This window comes from Vigna unguiculata, chromosome 2 (genome assembly GCF_037176805.1).
Source record: "Vigna unguiculata cultivar grain cowpea cultivar isolate G323 ecotype 2 chromosome 2, ASM3717680v1, whole genome shotgun sequence".
Classification (NCBI taxonomy): domain Eukaryota; kingdom Viridiplantae; phylum Streptophyta; class Magnoliopsida; order Fabales; family Fabaceae; genus Vigna; species Vigna unguiculata.
Genome location: NC_140793.1, coordinates 6,664,470 through 6,686,334, shown reverse-complemented (window position 1 = coordinate 6,686,334; position 21,865 = coordinate 6,664,470). Strand labels below are relative to the sequence as shown.

Below are 21,865 nucleotides of genomic sequence, written 5' to 3'. Positions count from 1 at the left end.
GAAGATGTCGTTGAATATCTCTAATCTAAATCCTGAGGTCGCCATGCACCACCTTGTAACGGCGTTAAAGCCTGGCCCGTTTGTTGACAGTCTATGCAAGAAGCCCGTGAGCAATCTGGACGAGCTTCGAACCAAGGCAACCAAATTTATGCAGATGGAAGAATTAAAGGAGTTTCGTAGTACGACCCAATCAGACACTCGGGAAAAGAAATACATTGACAGAGAAAGGGTGTTAGCGCCGCGACCTGACAGTAGATTCAAGGACTCTAGACAACCAAAGTACAACAGGTACACACGCATCGTGTCTAACAGAGCAAGAATTTTGGAGGAGGCCTTGAATGCCGACCTAATAGCAACTCCTCAAAGGGTCCCGACTCCTCCAAACGCGGATACCACTAAGCATTGTCGGTATCATCAGAATTATGGGCACACGACGGAGGATTGTTTTACCCTGAAAGATAAAATCGAAGAGCTTATACAAGCAGGACGCCTGAGAAGATTTGTTAAACGGGAGGAAAAGGGATTCTCTTCCAGAGAAGAGCAAGAAGGTAGATATGAGGAGCGACCATGAAGAACGTCAGGGTACCAGGAGAGGCGAGAAGAAGGCACCAGAAGGAGGGTTGAGCCCGAAAAAGATGATGAACAGGATGTGAGGGAGAAGCCATTGAGAGGGTGATCAACTATATATCAGGAGACTTTGCAGGAGGCAGAGCCACTATGTCCGCGAGGAAAAAGTACGTCCGAGCAATTCAAAATGTCAATGTCGTATCTACATGTCCCTGGCGGCACATGCCACCCATCACATTCCGTGATGATGATTTTCAAGCCATTGACCCCCAACACGATGACCCAATGGTGATCTCAATGGAGATTGATGACTTTGCAATAAGTAAAACCTTGGTAGACCTGGGTAGTTTAGTGGATATCCTGTATTGGGGCACTTTCAAAAAGTTAAGAATTTCGGAAGCAGAAATCCAACAATACTCGGAGTCGATCATGGGTTTCTCAGGGGAGCGAGTGAATACAAAGGGCTACATTGATTTGTTCACCAAATTCGAAGCAGGGAGAACGACGCGAACGGTAAAAATTCGATACCTTATTGTTGACGCTCACACCTCTTATAATATTTTGCTAGGGAGACCTTCGTTGAACATGCTTGGTGCAGTGATATCCACATATCACTTAGTTATAAAATTTCCGTCAACTTCGGGAGACATAGTCACTGTACTTGTAGACCAGCCAACTGCGCGCAAATGCTACGCAGACAGCTTGAGAGAAAGACCCATACACCAAGTTGAGAGCCCAGCACCGCTATAATACCAAAATCAAACCCAAGTCTTTTCACCAGGGAAATCTAGTGTGGCGAATGGCAAGTGCTGCCCAGAAACACGAGGGGAAGTTCTTGCCTAACTGGGAATAGGGCCACTCCGTGTTAAGGAAGTTGTGGGTAAATGCGCATACAGATGGGAACACCTATCAGGTGTCTCTATTCCAACAACCTGGAACGCCTCACATCTGAAGTATTACAGTTAGTTTGTTAAATGCTTATTTTTTATTTTCAGACTTCTTACGAACAATTTGTGGATTGATTGCATAATAAGTGGTGTACTCTTTCCTACCTTGATCTTTTTTTTAACGTAAGGAGGGTTTTGGTCAAGAAGGTTTTAATGAGGCATCGTAGCAATGAATAAAGCATAATTTTTCATTATTATTACTCTACGCTTACATTTTCCATCGCTGAAGCACGCACACATTTAAATCAAGTGCATCAAACAAATACTTTCTTAGCATTCTCTCTATGGGAAAGGAAGCTTCGTCAAACTAGATGATCCCCCCATATCTATATCAATGGGAAAGAAAGCTTCATCAAACCAGATGATCCACTCATATCTGTATCAATGAGAAAGGAAGCTTCATCGCCCTAGATGATCCCCTCATATCTATATCAATGGGAAAGGAAGCTTCATTGCCCCAGATGATCCCCCCATATTGATAAAATAAATACGACAAAGATGACACATAACAACTCACAAAAGCGGACTTACTAACCTAGTAGGGCAAGAGGCCAGCCACATCTCGGCCAGGAATGGCCGGGTACATCTCGGCCAAGACACATGTTGGCAGCATCACAACCACATCCCAGCCAGGAATGGTCGAGTACATCTCGGCCAGGAATGGCCAGGTACATCTCGGCCAGGAATGACCAGGTACATCTCGGCCAAGACACATGTTGGCAGTGTCACAACCACATCCTAGCCAAGAATGGCCGGGTATATCCTGTCCAGGAATGGTCAGGTACATCTTGGCCAACCACACTCTTTCTTTCCTTCATACTCGATTTTACACATTTCAGCCTCTTGTTTCACTTCGTTCACTACGAGACTGAGGGGGCTGGTGTTGGTGCATGGCCGGGTACATCCCGGCTCAATAAGACAGAAATGGCCGGGATCACCCCGACCCAAGTATGAGGCACATTCGTTGTGGCCCAGTCACTAGGGTACCTATTTTTCACCTTTTCTCCAACACAACACAGAGGGCCCAATAAGTGCGATGACTAGATATATCCTACCCCCTTTTGGCCGAGTACATCTCGGCCCAAGGGAGTGGCAGATGGAACATGTGATTATGGCACAAAGGTACAGAGGAACAGCGCGCAATCTCAGCCAAAAAGGAAGGAGTTGATATTTGGCGAAGTACAGACGGGCAAACCCCAAAAAAGGAAGGAGTTGATATTTGAGAAGTACAGACGGCCAAACCCCAAAAAGGAAGGAGTTGATCTTTGACAAAAGTATAGACGGACAAAACTCAGAATGGAAAGAGCTGATCTTTAACAAAGACACAGAAGAACAATCTCAGCCAATAAGGAAAGAACCGATGCGTGTAACCTCAGTCAGAAAGGGAAAGAATCGATCTTCGAATACGAACGGCCCACAAATAATAATAACAGGTCCATTAAGAAATTGGTATAAATTAAGGCCTAGTGAACAGGTAAAGGTACGCTTTTCTCACTAACCAATTACACCTCATATAAATCACTTTCTAACTTGAGCGTCAGAGTGCCTGCAGGTACCCCCACCCCCGGAGTGCAGACGGTAGGGAGATCTAGGAGGAGTCCAGGGAGGAACAGGAGGAAGTTCGACACAGAGGGTTCTCGAGATCGTCTGGTTCCGCACTGAAATAGTATCGATCAGGTACAATTACTATTCTCCTTTTTCTTGGTTTTTTGTTTTACTTCTTCAACGTCTTTTTCATATGCGCTCCTACTTTTTCTTCATGAAAGCTTTAATTTTTTTTTTAGATTTTTTGTGTTGAAGATAGTTTCTCTGACCATCCTTCTTCTTTTTCACAAAGAAAGATAATTTTGTAGAATCAGACAAAAAATCCTCCGACGTCAAGGTTAGTTCTCCTTCTTCTTGATTTTTTTTTCTTTTTTACTTCTTGAAAGCTATTTTAAAATGTGCTCTTACTTTTTCTTCATGAAAGCTTTAATTTTTTTGAGTTTTTTTTTTATTAAAGATGGTTTCTCCATCCATCCTTCTTCTTCTTCTTCATGAAAGTTTGAATTTTGTTTATTCCATTCTTCTTCTTCATGCATCCTTCTTCTTCATGTATCCTTCTCCTTCTTTGTGAAAAGTTTTATTTTCTTTTTCCCTTTTTTTCTATTGAAGATGATGTCTCCAAGTGTTAGTATTTTTTGAAAGTCAAGCTTAGATTTTTGTTCTTCTTCATGAAAGGTTGGATTTTTTTGACTTCTTTTGTGTTGAACATTGTGTCGTTGTGGGTTTTCTTTGAAAGTTAGTAGGTTGAGTTTTCTTTGTTCTTTTTCATGGTCTTCTTTATTTTCTTACTTCTTCATGATCTTCCTTTTCTGTTTTCGATTTCCTCCTCTCCATGCCCTTCCTTTCAATCCTCTCCATACCCACCAATATTTTTTATTTTTTATTTTAATTTTTCAATATTTTAACTTCATTGGTGTTACTTTTCCTTATGTAGAGTGTGGTGGTTGATATGGTGGTCTGTGGAGCATGGTAGCTGGCATAAAGGTTGCAGTGGTTAGGTGCCAAAGTTTCAATTTTTTTCTTTTGAGATGCCAAAGTTTCTTTCTTTTTCCTTTATTTTTTTCATGCAATTCTTCATTATTCTTATTATCATTTTTATATGTTTTTCTTTGGGGTATTTTATCAGTTTTCTTTTCATCTATGATTACTATTTCATGGGTAACTACAACCATTGGATATGGTTCTCCAAAGAAACCAAACTCCTAGGGATAACAAACTTACCATGCTTCTACGGGTAAATATTATTATGGTTATTCTTATTCAGTGAAATGTAGATTCATGTTATGTTATTCAAAGTCTTATTAGTATTTTATTTTCTACTTTTCCTTTAAAAGGCTATTGAGCGATTACAAAAATGAGGAGGATCCTAGAATGGTGCAGTTAATGGATTTGGACATGGATGACCCAGATTCCCTTCATCGTGAAGTGAACATTGTTGGAGGAGTTATGTATAGGATTGATTACAATGTTAAGCAAAACTTTTTTAATTGTGTTTTTCTTTACTTAGTTATCTAATTTGTCATTGCTATTATATAATCTTTGCTTAGTATAATTTGAAGATTCATTAAACTCCATTTTTAACTAATGTGTGTTGAATCCCTAGCTTTGATACCTCTTATTGGAAAAAACACATAATCAATTAAGAACATTACCGTATTTATCCCTGAAAATCACCCTACTAACAAAGAAATAAAATCAACATAAGGATACACAATAATATAACGTGGAAAACCCAAAATTGAAGAAAAAAAAATCACGATTATTGTCTAAAGACGACCCGAGGATAACACTATGTGAAAATTTGTCCAAGACATAAACTACTTTTCCATGCTCTTTGATCCCAAGTACACTAACACTCTCTAAAGTAAAGAATTTAATCTAAACCTTACAACAATATACTACATGAGTATAAGATAAGTCAAATACAAACTTAGTTTAAAGTGAATTTGACTAGAACAAGAAATACCATGGACTTAGAGTCTATTATTAGTTACTAACACCCATTTTCTTGCATATCTTATATGTGAGATTTTCCAAAATATTTTATTTTTATCATCCTATACTAGATTACTAAGGTCTGCTTGGATCTTTGAAAAGATGAAAGATGGAGTGAGAATCTTAAAGATATTATAGAAAAGATTTAAACAAAAAATTTTAAGAAATGAAATTTTTAAATAAAAAAATTCGTTTTAATAAAATTTTATTTCTAATTTGATATTTTAATAATAAAATATTCAAACATGATTTATAAAACCCTCTCTCTTTATACTCTTAAATATTTTTTAGGTCATCAAACTTGTTTTCTAATATTTTAGTCTTTCTAAGAAGAATTTAATTTTAGTTTCTCAAAATTGAAGAAAAATAATTAATAAAATTGAAGAATTTAAAAAAAAATTCTTTAGCAAAAATAAAATTTATAAAATTTGCAAATGATGTGTTTTCCTTACCAAAACTTTGAAGTTTGTCACCGTTAAAAATCCGAACAACTTAAATTCCAGTTTTATAAATAACAAATAAATCACTATTTACTTTATTTTTTTTTGAATAAAAAGTTACTAAAACCTTTTTAATATTATCCAATTAAGATGAACAGCTTCTATTCATAATGAAATATTTAAAAAGAAATTATATTTCATTATATTTCATATAAATGATAATGGCTACTAAATAATACAACTTTATTAATTTAAATATAATATCCAAAGGCACCTTATTCTTTTTAATATTCAGATATATATTCTAAAAATAAAACTGTGATAGGAATTTGACATCCCAAAACAAATATGATATAGTACTCCGTATGAAATAATAGACCATAATTTTCTTTTTTCGTAAAATTATTTATATTTTATTTTCTTAAAATTACAAAGGTTTTACACGGCTAATAATATAATAATCAAGTGAGAAAATTAGTGTGATCTTTATGAAGAATGAAAACCCTGAACCAGGCAACCCCTTAAACCCCAAAGCCGAACAGCAACAGAGTGTTCTCATTCCATGGTCGTCGAATCACGACAATGAAAGCCCTGAGAACCCTAAGAAGGACCCTCTATTTCCCTGCCTATCACACTTCCACTCCGCTTTTCTTCTCCGCCCAGCCGCAGCCTCAGCCTCGCCCCGACGACCCCACCACCTCCGCGGACTCCGACTCCGTCTTCGACAGCTCCCACTATGCCCTCGACACGGACCCTGGGCCCAAGTCCGGGCCCACGTGGGACGACAAGTACCGGGCCCGCGCGGACCGGATGGTGTTCGGAGAAGAGGGCCCGAAGGGGAAACTGCGGCTGAAGGAGGAGGAAGACGAGAGGAGGAGAAGGGTTCTAGCCAAGGCTTTGCTCGAAGCTGCGGTGGAAAACGAGGAGGAAGAGGAGGGAGTAGAAGGAGAGAAAGGTATAGTGAAGGAGGAAGAGCAAAAGTCGTTGTCCGTGGGAATCATTGGCGCCCCCAACGCTGGCAAGTCTGCGCTAACTAATTTTATGGTTCGTTCCAAGTAATAATTGTATCATTCGCAAATTCTCAACTTACTCTTTAGCGTTATTGATCTCACTGGTATTCTTCAACGTTTTGAATTGCTGTCACGGTTGCAGTTCTTGCTGCGTTCCCTTCTTGTTATGACAAAAAACAAATAATTGTAGAAAAATGCGTAAAAAATGGACAACCAAAATTGAAAACCTCAATTACGGTCATGGAGATCCAAAAGCCTTAGATGTTTGAGGTCGAAATGGCACTTGCGGAGCAATTTTTTAGTTTCATGACTTGTTTGGTTTTTAGTTTGGGATGCTTCAAACTAGTGGAAAGTAAACCCGTAATCTCAGTTTCATGAAATCTTTGGTTATCTTCAAAAGGTATGTTTGCACGTTAATTTTTGTCTGGAAACTCAGTTTATATAAGCAAGTCATGAGTTAAACTTTAATGCGTAGATGTAATTGAGCATTGTGCCAGAGTTGCAATTGTTGACCACTTGTGATGAAAAATTGCACATAAGTATAGAGAACTGCAGACAAATGCAGCTCATGGTGCCGCAATTTCAGTATTGCAGATCCCAAAAGCCTTAATGTTGTGGAAGAAATGTGGTTGCCAACATTTTTAACGAAATAAAAATGTCGAAATATATGACACATAGTGGACAAATGGTTCATATAGCCACAATTATGGTTGTGGAGATCACAAAATCCTCTATGTTCTGGCTGAAATTGCGGTTGCTGGCTGTTTCTTAAAACCTTGTGTGATTTGATTATATTCTCTGCATCTCTTTGCAAGGAGGTTATGGGACTAAATTAACGTTTTTAAGGTAGCAATTGCTTGATCTATTTTGATCATTCGGTAGGAATAAATAATCGACTAGCGAATTTTGAGGTGACGTTGATCTTATTTAGAAGTAGTTGATGCCTACCTGTTTATTTTCAGGATTTGTGCTTCCTAGCATCTTCGGTGGTGGATGATCTCATCATTTTATTTTGTTTTTTTTGTTCTTTTCTGAATGTAATGTATGCGTTTTATAATTTGTCTTAGGTTGGGACAAAGGTAGCAGCAGTTTCACGGAAGACAAATACCACAACTCATGAAGTTGTGGGAGTATTGACAAAAGGAGACACCCAAATTGTGAGTGACTGGTTTGCTTGTTTTACTTCTTTGTGTGTAAAAGGGAACACTGTGACAGAACAAGTAGACCTCTTTCATTAGATCTAGGAGTTTGTACTATTATGATTTAGAATATATTACCTCAACAAATTAATAGACTTTTCTTTTTGTGGATATATGGTTGTCATTTGTCCCAAAATGTGAACATATTTTGAATCTGTGATATAATTTGAAATGCTTGATTAAACAGGTGTCAGTTCGTCTGAGAATGATATACTTAACGTGTTGAATTATTGCTGCTGGTCAAATATTCTATATTCAAATAATAATAGTAATAGACTAGCTAGTCCATTTCTATTACTATTGGTATATGCTTGATCACTAATCAATGAACCTTGATAGTCTTTGTGTGATTCATTCTGAAAATTGAAGAGAAGATCACATTGTGAAATGAGGATATTTTGTCACTTTAGCAGGTAGGATATCTTTTCAAGTCTAACGCTAGTAGTAGACCCTTGTGTAATTATATTTCCATTTGCAAAATGTAATTCAATTATCATGGGAGGCAAGTGAAGAATCCAATTAAAGAATTTTCTTTTCCTTTTAATGCTTATATTAACCTAGTAGCTTTTGCTGTACGTTTCTCATCGATACCATTTTACTTGAATGAGTTTACATTTTGGAGACTGTGTTGAGCCCTAGAAAAAAGGGGATGTTGATTGTGATGGTTACAAGTAACATGAAAAGGTGTTCTCAGGAGGTTTTAGCTTAGAATAAAAGTACCCATTGCTGCAGATTTCCTTGAACTGTTATACAGCTTATGACTAAAAATCCAACTAAACTGTGAGCACTCATTTTGATAAAGCCCAAAATTTTCTACTCTACCTTTACATCTTTACTACTTCCAATGCTTTATATTGTTCTCAACCTACCACTTGTAAGCCTTGCCTTTTGTCATTTGTTTATAATTTGCTGAATTATATTTATCAAGAACTTTGAAGATTTAGTCATCCACGATCTTGCTATTTTATTGTTGTTTTCATAGGCCTAAAATTTGATTTTTAATAATATATTTTACTTATCTACATATTCACAGTGGTGTAATATTCTTTATGCAGTGTTTTTTTGATACACCAGGGCTCATGTTGAATTGCGCTGGATTTCCTTATAGGGATGTCAAAGTCCGTGTTGAAAGTGCTTGGAGTTCAGTCAATCTCTATGAAGTGCTCATAGTCATTTTTGATGTTCATAGACATATTACCAGGTCAAGGTTTATTAAATAAATTATGGAGTGGTCTTAGTCTTGTGTTTCTACCTAGTGCTTTCTATATTAAGGCTCTGTTTGGATAGCCTTTTCTATAGGTGTTTATAAAAGAAGTTGAAAGTTAAAATCTTCTCAGCTATGGAGAACTTAAAAAGATAATTTTTTTTATAAAGATTAACTGTATACGTGTATTATAACTTATAGGAGAAGCTCAATTCATTTTTCTTTTATTTTTTTCCTATAAGGTTTTGTGAAGAAGTTTATCCAAATAGAGGCCATAGGTTTTTGGGGGAATTGCAAATAACGAACTCATGTTAAAATTGTGTATTTTGAAATAAAATGGTGGGGCACCGCTTAAAATGTATTATTAATTACTCAGTGTTGCTTTATCGTAAGTACTACTTTAGCAAGAGTTCATTCATATTTTAGACGTTCCCAATTTTTCTATTTTATTTATCCTAGTATATATTGCTTTGATTGTTTTTCCCTATAAGACATACCTTCGAGTTTGCAGAAAATGTGAATGAATAATGCCTACCCTTGTACTACTATTTACCTTATCTCTCAGTTAGTCAGATTATATTGCTGCTTAACTTAATATATGGACAATACTTTGGGATATTCTGTATACCTTTGAGTTTTTAAAAATATTTATGTGCTAAATTCTAGGAAAGAGAGAAACATTGAGCTGAATCCGTGTATTTCTAGAAAAACATGGCTGCTTTATTTATCTTGAGAAAAAATAATCTATACAATAAATATAGGAAATTTAATATCCTCTAATAACAAAGATGAGGTAGGAATAAATAAAAGCATTCCTATTACAAATATAATCTAGATATTCTTATATAGGATCAGTTTCTTATTTCTATATTTATAACACCCTTCCTCAACCTTGAGCTTACAGGTTATATGTGCATAGCTTGCTGCAAATATAACCAATCCTTGGTGAATAATTTAGTCAACTGTTTACTAGAGTTGACAAATCTAGTCGTGATAACTTCAGATTCCAATTTTTCTTTTAAAAATGGACAATCCACCACAATATTTTGGTCCTCTCATGAAAGAGAGGATTAGACTCAATGTGTCATCTTGTTTGGTTGTCAGATATATTTTTTCGATTAACAATAGGCCAATCATTTTAGAGGAGTCAAGGTCACTAATTTGATTTTTTTCGATTAACAATAGGCCAATCATTTTTAGAGGAGTCAAGGTCACTAGTTTGATTCCCAATGGGGCAATTGCCAAGGGAGAGATTGTTGTAGGTGATATCAATTATCTTGTGGCAAAGGTTACTTGGGTCAAATCACAATCTAATTGTAGTGCTTGAACTGCTATGCTTCTAAGTAGAAAGAGTTATATCCTGACTACTATTAGCTCTAACTTTTGGGTAAGTGTAAGTATTTGATCCAACGGGATCAAAACATGGTCCTCCACTATATCATTATCTGGTGAAGATGGATCCCTTATTGGAATTTCAATGGGTCGTGGATGGCATTGATATATACTTGAAGAGGTGCTGGAGAAGCATCCCAAGTTATAGCAGCGTCATCTAGTGGTGATGAAGTGGTAAAGTGACTACGTATGTCGTCATTAAAATTAACTAGTCTATAATATGGGACAAACTTAGAGAGACGTGAGCAAACACAAAATAGCTATAAAGATAAGAAAAGAAACATTGATAGCCTTTTTGTGAGCAATGATATCCCATGAAGACATTTGAATGACTGATGAGAAAGTTTATCTCAACTAGATGTGAGGTTATGTACAAAACATGTGATACCAAAAACATGTGGAAGAAAACTATATAGAGGGAAACAAGGAAAAATGATAGTGAGATACATGATCATTAAGGACAATGATGACATTCAATTAATGAGATAACATGCTATAAGGAACACATCTTCCAAAAAAATAGCGAGGAAGATAAGATGAGTGTGAATAATGTCCGAGTAGTTTCAATAAGATGTTTGTACATTTGGTTACTTCGTTTTGTTGAATATAAGGATACAAAATTTGGTCAAAGATACCATTAGATGCCATAAATAGCTAAGATTGGTTATATGAATTTTCACAAGCATGTTCACTACAAAAAATATGTATGGATGTACCAAATTGTGCTTTTATTTTATTGAAAAAAGTTTGAAATATAGGAAATTCTTGATTGATTGTTCATTAATCAAATCAAAGTACATCTAGAATAATCCATAAATAAAGGTAACAATATTTAAAACTACAACGGGTAACATTACGAGAAGAACCCCAAATATTGGAGCAAATTGAAAAAAAAGGAGACAAAGCTTGTTTAGTCAGACTATTTGGAAATGAATGACTGATGAATATGTTTTTTTAATTGACATGACTCACAATTCAAAGTATACAAATGTTTAAACTTAATACTATCTTTTGCACTTTTTTTAACTTGGGATGTCCTAATTGTGCATGAATTATCATTGGAGAGACCGTTGATGCACTTACCGATAGTGATGTAGAGAGATAGTAAAGACCATGTTGTAGTTGACACCAATTGTTTTGCTCGATATCTGATCTTGCAAGGTAAAATTATTTTTAGTAAAGTGAGGATAATATCATGAGATTGGTCAATCAGGTAACAAATAGTCAATTAAAAGGACGAGGGACATAAAGAACAAAGTCAATAATAAGGGATGAGAGGGTTGGATAATACTGACGCTGGAAACTTGTGTTTGTCAACCATTGCCAACATTTGTTAGAGACAAACCGGTATCAATAGTAGAAGAGGAATAAAGAGAATGATCACTTGCACTAGAGTCAATGTACCAAGGAGATTGAGAGACTTGTCAAATCAATCACTAGTGTGTCATTGAAGAGTGTTACCAGTGGATTGGTGTGCCGCACGCCATTTGATAAAGCTTTCAAATGTTGTTGGAGATAGTTCAATTGATGTCAAGACAAAGAAATCTTGACTCGGGTTTAACTCCAAACTGATGCACACATATCATGGGGGAGGAAAATAGGTTTGAGTAAAAGGTGGGGATAGTGGATTTAATAAAACTAGAGAGTTGGGCATCAATCTTTATCCATTGTTTTATTTTCGATAGGAATGAATTTAGCAGATGTGGTTAGATGGGTTTTGTAGCCTAAACCATTTAACCATAACCCGATTTCAAGAGCCCAAGCAAAATAGTTACAATCGTCCTTCTTCTCAATGCTATTGAGAAATACAAACAATATCGCTAGGAAAGATGGGAGAATCTGTTTTGGAGGTTGATGTGTTGGAAGACATTTTTCTTTTCTGGAAAGCTGGAAAAAATATAATAAAATAACCCTAAGGAGAGGGAAAACTCATCAGTTGGTTTGCAAAGAAAAAAAAAAAATCTTTCAGAGACAGTTGGTCTACCAGGTCAACATGGTTTTGAAAAGGGCTCTAGATACCATGCTAAACACTAGGAAAGAGAAAAATATTGAATTGCAAAGGTGTGCTTCTGATACAGCGTGAGTGCTTCTAATATTTTCTATTGGGAAAAAGAAATCAATAAGTAAATAGAGGAGACCTAATATTTTCTAAACAATGAAATGATACGGGAATAAATAAAAATGCTTCTAATAATACATATTAATTTAGATATTATTGATTATAGAAGATCAGTTCCTTGATTCTATAATTATAATAATAAGTGCTGTTATGCTGATTGGCCTTTGGTAGCGGGCAGTGTACTAACACCAATCACATAATCATCTATTTCCACAAGAGATATTCTGCTCTTCTGGTTGTCTGGAAGACTGGAACATAGGCTTCTATGGATTATTTTGTTAAACTAGCACCTCAATTGCAACATGTTATCACCATATTTTTGCCTGTTAACCTTTTTGCCCTACTATAGTTTTATGTTTTGATAGCACATTTTATTTGTATTGTTATTGTGACCCCATCCTACTAAAAATTTGATTAATACAGGCCTGATCAAAGAGTGATACAATTAATTAAACGAATGGGAGCTCGATCAGTTCTAAATCAAAGACGAATTTTGTGTATGAATAAGATTGATTTAGTAGAGAAAAAGAAAGACTTGTTGAAGGTTGTTGAAGAGTTCAAAGATCTTCCTGGATATGAAAGGTAAGGTTCTGTCATGGAAAGACTAGGGTAGATAATGGTCTGCAGTATTATGGCAACTTTTGTGTGGATTGACTCTAGTTCTCAAGCTAGCTTCTAATACCTTTTTTTTTGAATATTATTTAGGCATTTCATGATATCAGGATTGAAGGGGGCTGGCGTAAAAGATTTAACTCAGTACTTGATGGAGCAGGCATGTATCTTTCTATTTCTACTGTCTCATTGGTGTAAACAAATAATTTAATAGTTCTTCTAAAAAATTAGCAAAGTGTTCTTTTGGGCGTAGGATGTGGCTAAGTAATTACTTTTACAGTCATTATTGCTTCGTTTTGTTATGCATATTCGCATTTATTTTCTTTTGCAATTACATTTTTTTTTGCAGCTGCAGATATCTTTGACTAGATAATCCTCGCTTAATTCTTTTTTTTTTTTTATTGTTTCTTATGCATAGGCAGTTCAACGACCCTGGGAAGAGGATCCCCTTAGCATGAGTGAGGAAGTTATGAAGATGATAGCATTAGAAGTCGTGCGTGAAAGGTTATTGGACCATGTACATCAGGTAGTTGTTGAATCCAATCCTTTCATTCTTGTAACATGTAGCTAAAATTTGTGAGAAATATATGGTAGGATTTGGCTAATTGTGACCAGCAAATTTATCAATTCAGGAAATTCCGTATGATGTTGAACATCGATTGATTGACTGGAAAGAGTTACGAGATGGTTCTCTTAGGATCGAGCAACACTTCATCACTAGCAAATTAAGCCAACGCAAGATTATTGTGGGGAAGAATGGCTCAAAAATTGGGTAACTTATATTTTAGCCTTTCCTTTATGTAGCTTAACAGATTTTGCTATTAGTAATTTTGTCAGTTTCTGCTGTTCTGAATATTATATGACATGATTGGAATGCTTTGGTTTAAGTTTAATCAAAGCATATGCGAAAAACAGGGGTATCTCCATCTTCTTGTGTTATATCTTGAGATTTTCAAGTTTAGTTTTGCACTTTCCATCTGCTGAAGTTTTGTATAGTTAGATTGGTTAATCATGATGATTATCTGAACTCAGGAATAGAACCGATAAACGTCTTATGCAGGACATTTTCCATTTTCTGTAGATTGTTCCGTTTTATTCTTAGGTCTTATTTTATTTCATTTTGTTGTCTGAATCTACCTTCCTCGTGCCCTCATTCATCTCCTGTAATGCAATGTATGCTTTTTTTATTAACCTTTTAATCCCTGCACCCTTGAGATGAACAGCAGATATTTGGGTTTCATTATGTTGAGGTATGGAAACTTGTGTTTATTGAGGCTTGTTTATTACAGGAGAATAGGAATTGAAGCCAATGAAGAGCTAAGGTCGATTTTCAAAAGGCAAGTGCATCTAATTCTTAAAGTTAGTCATAAAAAGTGAATCTGGCATAGATTCGATGTTGAAGTATACCTTCTTTGCCAACTGCTATGCTGTATGTGAAATGTCAAAGCTGTTCTGCAAAGTAACAAAACCATGCTAGATGTCATGATGATCTTGGGGAAAATCATGGGTATAGGTTGAGTTCATTGTTGATCGTTCGTACGAGCAAACTTTTGTGCCTATTTCCGATTTGGTTGCCCATGTTTAAGGAGTTGGACTCATTAATTTTATTGTGTATGAGTTTCGAAAGGAAATTTCCATATTCTGTTTTTTTTTTACTGAAATATAATTTGGTTTATACTTTGGGTTGCCTTAAAGTTGCTTATGGCCCCCCTCTCATTTGGTGAGAGATAAGAGACTTTGCTATTGTATAATGTTTTCTTATGTACAGAAATTTTGCATATCAAGCTTTGATTAATTCACATCTCTTGTGTTATCTAAACCTTGTAAGGTTGTTATGTGCGAAACTAGAAATTGGTTTCTCCACTTCAACTTGGAAATAAATCAGAGCAACACTCTTGAAGGTTGGATTTGGAAGCTTTGGGAGCGTTAGATTTAATTTGTAAGAAAAAATTATTCAAAAGTTTTGTTTGATCAATAATAAGAATGTTAAAACATCATTATCTTATCTGGAATCCCAATTAAGTCAATATATTAACTAGTATTATCAAACACATGCAACGTTCCTAAAAACTTATAAACTTAAGGAAGAAACAATCATTGAAGGTTATATAATTTGCGGTTCTTAATCCTACTAATAGTAACATTATTAGTACATTCAATTTCTTTCCTAAATATACGTGAAATCCTTGAACTCACATGCTTTAAAAGTTCCATACAATTTTCCATCATTAAAAGTTCCATACAATTTAGCCACCAACTTCGTTATTAAGGAATTAAATCATTAAACAATCAAAGCGCAACTATAATCCAACCACTGAAGGTTTCCGGTTTTTTTATTAGCAATCTCAACAGCACATATTTTATTTTTAATCTCAGCTTCAAAAGCCGATCAAACAACCTTTAATTAACTTGTTCTTGTACGGTTAAATATATTTTTAATTATTGACTCTAATATGAAATTGTAATTTGTTATTGTCCAAAACTTTTGTATCGTTTGGTTTCTAAATTTTTAAAAATAAATAGATATAGTTTTCTTAATCCATCTGGTTATGTTTTTTGATGTGTCAAACGTCTCACTGGCGTTTAAGCTGTTTATCTTGTTTAACACTGTTCAGTTCAAATGTTAGTATGTAACATGGTTTAACAAGTTAAAAATTTAATGTCGTTGGAGTAAGAAAATTATTTTCATTTATTTTTAAAGTTTGTGGACTAAAATGTATTAAAGTTTGAGGAAAAATTTTAATTTCATATCCAAATTTAAGGACTTCTTTAACCCTTTCTAGAAAAGTCTTTCACATACCGAATGTTGAGGTGCATTTTATGTACTTTATCTATGTTGCACTTTGTTCAATCAAAATCATCATCCTTGAGACTAACATTGCCTAACAAAATTTACAATTTTTTTTAGTTAAATATGTTTTTAGTGTCTAAACTTTAAGTAAAATTGGAATTCATCCTGAAACTTTAATACTTTTTGGTTCTCAAATTTTAAAAATGAATGAATATAGTCTTTTAACCCAATTAGATTAATTTTTTTTTTGTCATGTCAATTGCATTTTTCAACTAACATTCAAGCGAAAACATGTCAAGCTATGTAAACAACTTAAATGCTAGCACGAAACATGTTTAACATGTGACACATCACAAAAATTTAATATAATTGGAATAAAAGAACTATTTCCATTCATTTTTAAAGTATAGGGACCAAAATGTATCAAAATTTCGGACACGAACGAATTTCAATTTTGCATAAACTTGAGAGACTAAAAAATATTTAACCCTAGTTTTTTTAATGATTTTGTAGCATCATCAATTATTAAATTTTATATTATTTTTATAAACATCTCAAATTTAATTATTTGAAATAAATAATATTTGACAATTGAGGTTAGAAAAAAATTATACCGTATTAAACCAAATAAAAGGAACATGCCACTTAATATAATTTGAAATTCGACAAATAATGATATTTTTTTTCTAAACTTTTTAAACGTAAAGGTTCCATCATATAATCATTTTCACATAACTAGATAATTTACATTCAGAAAGATAAAACTTTGAATCACCTATCATAACTCATAAATTTAACATAGATACAAATTGCAAATTAAAGGCTAAATAATACACATGATATTTAAATGGTATAAAAGTTAGATGCAATTAAGAATTTGTCCAAATTAAAAGTAATTGAAAAAACTCATTCTAATTATAACTTCCTCGACATTGTCCTATCCTGGTGAGATATGCTAAGAGTCTGATGAATTCTCCCAGTGGAACAAAATTAAAGGACACTAAAAAATTTTCAGTAATTTTTACCCTCAAACAGCAAAATCCAATCATGTATATTGATCGAAGAATAACGTTTATCATCCTACTTTTCTCTTAGATTACCAAAATCATCTTTAATCTTCTATATCCCATTGTATCTCTCTAACTATCTACACTTCACAAGAACAAATCGTCGATGGCATAAAGTTCACCCATGTGGACAAATTGCTACCTTAATTAGCCCACGCCAATAAACTTTTCCAACAATTATTTTTGTACTTTAGTGACCTCACAATCTCTATCACAACACATCTTCACAAATAATTGCATCCACATAAGACATGTCATTAAAATCTCCAAAATCCATAAATAAAAAAATTGAATAGCATTAAGGTAAAAGACTTAAAACTCATTGCAAATTTTGGATTGAAGGTGGTGTGATCCTGTAGTTTGATCTCAGTTTTCATTACTATATTGTTTATCTCTCTAATGAATTCTTCCTTCTAAAAACCCATCACATACATCTATACACGCATGCATTTTTATAACAAAAAATCGACAACACAATAATTACACAATTAAAAAAAAAATTCAATATCACAATAATACCAAGTCAGTGTCTTGTTAGAGGTTAGCAATTTCCGGACTTAATTACACTTAGAAATGCGTATAAATTTAATAAATTTCTCAATTTAGATTAAGTTAGAATGTGAATAATTTAACCAGACTTAATTACACTTAGACATGCGTATAAATTTAATAAAATTTTCAATTTAGATTCAGTTGAAATGTGAATAATTTAATATCATTTATCATTATATCACATATTTTTACACAAAATTACACAAACTAGTCAAATACAACATTAAAATTACTTATGAAATTTTCATAACTATTTCTTGAGAAAAAAACAATTTTAGTTGTCTTTATAACTTGTTCTAGAAAAATTCAAATGAGGTGAAATGTATGTTGAACTCTATGGTTATGGCACCTAATGAACTCATTTTTAGATTTATATTTCAAAGAAAATAAGTACAATACAACATACCATGGAAGGACCATATAATTCAGTTTTAAGAATATAAGTGGTTTAATTGAGATAAAGTATAAATATTTTATTACTCAATTAAAAAAGGATTAAATATGTTTTTGGTCTAGTGAATTTTTAAATTAGTCTATTTCGAAACTTTAGATCAATTTAGTCATTCATCTTTCGAAATACGTAGATTTAGTCCTTTTAATCAAATTTTATTAAGTTTATTTGATATTTCAAACACGTTTCATAATAGTATTTGACTTAACATTAAAACAAAAATTTATCAAACAATATAAACAACTCAAGTACAATCCATTGTAGAAAATACACTAGTGGTTGTATTTATAATAAAGAAAACATGTGCTAAGCCCAAAATACACATGAAGACTAATAGTAATAGAAACTGAAAATAAGATAAAGATAATATATCTAATGATCTATCTTAACACATGCTAAATTTGAGTAAAATGTATGAAAAGAAAAAATATAAACGGTAAGTTGCTAGCTCTAACTCATCCCACTCTCCACTTGTCTATCATTTTAAGCATTCATACCTGTTTCATCATCTACTCCCGTGCAATATACACAATCATTGCAAGTGAAAACCATAACCACAAACACAAGGGTTAACTAATATAACAAAGATTGCAATAAAATATTTATCAATATCACATACATCACAACACATCATTCAATACATTATGGCACTATGACCTTGGCTCTACTTGCCTTAAAACAAAATCTAATTACACTCAACTCAGAGCATTCTTGGAGACATGCTCAGATGCCTAGGAGCATTTATGGAGACATGATCACACTTGTCTCAAAGCATTCATGAAGACATGCTCATTTACCTTAGGACATTCATGGGGGACATGCTTAAACAACTAAGAGCACTTATGGAGATACGCTTACACTCATCAGGCATTCATGAAGACATACTCAGACATCTAAGAGAACTCATGGTGACATGCTCACACTTGTCTCGAAGCATTCATGGAGACATGCTCATAACATATCATCAATTCATTAACACAAAACTTGACAATGCATATTGATACTCATCCTATAATCACATGAAATATTAACTTCTATCACTTGGATTTAGTACATAAAACTTCAAAATTTCTCACTATGTTTAATTCTTACTCTCTTCCTTCGAATCTATTCAACCATATATTTTTCTCATCCAACGAAACACTCACTTACTCGTTTAATATTTATATATATATAGACATCTCTCTTGTCCTTAGAAAACCCTTGATAATCTTAAGGAACATCCCATAATTACTTTAATAACCACACTTGTAGAAGCATCACATGCATCTTTCCATATCTTTTTGTTACTAATTCTTATAGGAAAATCTTGCTAAATCTCTCAAATAAAAACTTATCTCTTAGTAATATAATCTTCCTAATATATTTAGGAAAAGCCACCTTAAAAATAGTTTACTCATAATTACCATGTACTCTAGCATCTTTTACAATCTTTAAAATTATACTTGTATCATCAATTCTTCTATTTCTAGGGATATTCTTTTAAAAAATAATAATAATAACCAATTCATATATTAGTATTTTCACCTTATCATTTCCGAAACCATCTTATAATAACAATTTCCACAAAATATATTCTCAGTACTTTCCTTGATAAACCTTTGAAAAGATAATCTTTTTTTGTAATAGAATTTGTTATGCCTTGCCTATAGTGATTTAGTTGTCTTCATCCAACAAAATTGTACCTTCCAATCCCTTTATTGTTTGTATCATCTAATACTTATGGTGTTTATTACCTTTGATATCAGTGTCGACTAATACTCACATCGTCTACTCTTCAAGTTATTAAGGTTGTCTAATGCCCACATCGTCTACTCCCCACATGCTATGGTCGTCTAATGGTTATATCGCATATATTCCAATCTTTTAATTTCTTTTTGATTTCACAAACAAATCTCATTTCAATTGTAGTAGAACCTTTGAATTTCACCATTGATTCCATTTACATAAAACGGTTTGTTTTAATAAAATGATTCCAAGTTGTGTTGTGTTTTATAAAAAATGTAATTTTCATTCAAAAATAAAAATAAAATGAACACATGTCTGTCACGTGTCATCCTACGTTCCAACCGCTCAAATGCTTAAGTGAAACATTGTTTGTCATGTGGAAAAAAATTTAATCTACTTGAAAATGAAGGACTAAAACCATTACTTTTAAAAGTAAGAGAACCAAACAGAATCAAAGTTTTGAGCCGGGATAATTCACAATTTTTTGTTATAGTTCAAGACCAAAACATATTTCACAAAAAAAAAATGGTTCCACATTTGGATGTTGGTGTGTCTGCAAAATCTAAAAAGATTGAAATTACAATTTGAATAAGTAACTAGTTTATATTTCAATTTTTGTATAAGATTCTTGTTGGGAATAGTCCAAGTGTAAGTAAAAAAGTCTCACATTGGATAGAATAGACAAAATTAAACACTATATAAGAATAACGACCCATAACACCATTGCCTTAAAATTTGGGGTAAAAGTGGTGTCAAATATCTTATATGTGTGTAAAACAAATGGCATATATATATATATATATATATATATATATAACCACAATCTCTCAATGATTATAACATATGAAAAAAATAACTCAACAGTGGTATCAGAGCCGATGGATCCTTGAGGGCTTTAAGGTTTTGGGGTAAAAGTGATGTCAAATATGTGTGTGTAAAACTAATGCCATATATATATATATATATATATATATATATATATATATATCTATTCATATATTAATGGATAAAATTTTGATCTTAATTTAAAGTAGACGAGTTTTTGTTTAAAAATAAAGGAGCAATATCAACTTTGTTAATATTGCTCCTTTATATTGGATATTGGATTAGTAATCTTTTTTTTAGATTTCTATAGATTTATACATACATTTTTGATTGATTTCATGATTCCTTATCTTTTTTTTCTTTTGTTAGAAAAAAAAAAGGATAATGAAAAGGTAGAATTTGAGATATTGATCATTTTTACTATAAGGGCGGATGTAGCCAAGTGGATCAAGGCAGTGGATGTTGGTGTTGTATTAACGGGTGATGGTTTGCTGATACAAGAGGGAAGTTCAGTAAAAGTAACAAGAATAATTGCTTAGATACCTGTAAGTGAAGCTTATTTGAGTCGTGTTATAAATGCCCTGGCTAAACCAATAGCTTTGGAATCTCGATTAATAGAATCTCCCGCTCCCGGTATTATTTCAAGACATTCGACATATGAGCCTCTCCAAACAAGACTTATTGCTATTGATTCGATGATCCCCATAGGATGGGGCCAGCGAGAATTAATTATTGGAGACAGACAAACAGGTAAAACAGTAGTAGCCACAAATACAATTCTCAATCAACAGGGACAAAATGTAATATGTGTTTAAGTAGTTGTTGGTCAAATTGGTCAAAAAGCATCTTCAGTGGCTCAAGTGGTGACTACCTTACAAGAAGAGGAGCAATGGAATACACTATTGTAGTAGCTGAAACAACGGATTCTCTACCTACATTACAATACCTCGCGCCTTATACAGGAGCAGCTCTGGCTGAATATTTTATGTACTGTGAACGTCACACTTTAATCATTTATGACGATCTCTCCAAACAAGCACAAGCTTATCAGCAAATGTCTCTTCTATTATGAAGACCACCAGGTCGTAAAGCTTATCCAAGGGATGTTTTTTATTTACATTCGTATCTTTCGGAAAGAGCTGCTAAATTAAGTTCTCAGTTAGGCAAAGGAAGTATGACTGCTTTACCAATAGTTGAAACTCAATCGGGAGATGTTTCAACTTATATTCCTACGAATGTAATTTCCATTACAGATGGCCAAATATTCTTATCGGCCGATCTATTCAATGCTGGAATAAGACCCGCTATTAATGTCGGTATTTCAGTTTCCAGAGTTGGATCGGCGGCTCAAATCAAAGGCATGAAACAAGTAGCTGGTAAATTAAAATTAGAATTAGCACAATTCGCAGAATTAGAAACTT

At 33.6% G+C, this 21,865-nt stretch overlaps 2 protein-coding genes across 2 annotated transcripts; both read left to right on the top strand.

The window, feature by feature from the left end:
- Positions 1–717: 717 nt before the first annotated feature.
- On the top strand, positions 718–1,317 carry LOC146888281 (uncharacterized). Its single transcript, XM_085670033.1, has one exon. It carries the CDS (start codon positions 718–720, stop codon positions 1,315–1,317), a length of 600 nt encoding a protein of 199 aa, XP_085526159.1.
- A 4,660-nt stretch (positions 1,318–5,977) lies between these two features.
- Positions 5,978–14,829, top strand: LOC114174047 (GTP-binding family protein). Its single transcript, XM_085669810.1, has 8 exons — positions 5,978–6,538; positions 7,572–7,661; positions 8,759–8,904; positions 12,842–13,000; positions 13,124–13,194; positions 13,453–13,556; positions 13,663–13,802; positions 14,320–14,829. Exons 1-8 carry the CDS (start codon positions 6,077–6,079, stop codon positions 14,405–14,407), a joined length of 1,260 nt encoding a protein of 419 aa, XP_085525936.1. The 5' UTR covers positions 5,978–6,076; the 3' UTR covers positions 14,408–14,829.
- The last annotated feature ends 7,036 nt before the right edge of the window (positions 14,830–21,865 follow it).

Coding starts and splice junctions, on each gene's coding strand:
- LOC146888281 (XM_085670033.1), top strand. CDS start 718: ATGTCCGCGAGGAAAAAGTACGTCCGAGCAATTCAAAATGTCAATGTC.
- LOC114174047 (XM_085669810.1), top strand. CDS start 6,077: ATGAAAGCCCTGAGAACCCTAAGAAGGACCCTCTATTTCCCTGCCTAT. Junction 13,557..13,662: donor TATTGGACCATGTACATCAG/GTAGTTGTTGAA, acceptor TTATCAATTCAG/GAAATTCCGTATGATGTTGA. Junction 13,803..14,319: donor AAGAATGGCTCAAAAATTGG/GTAACTTATATT, acceptor TGTTTATTACAG/GAGAATAGGAATTGAAGCCA.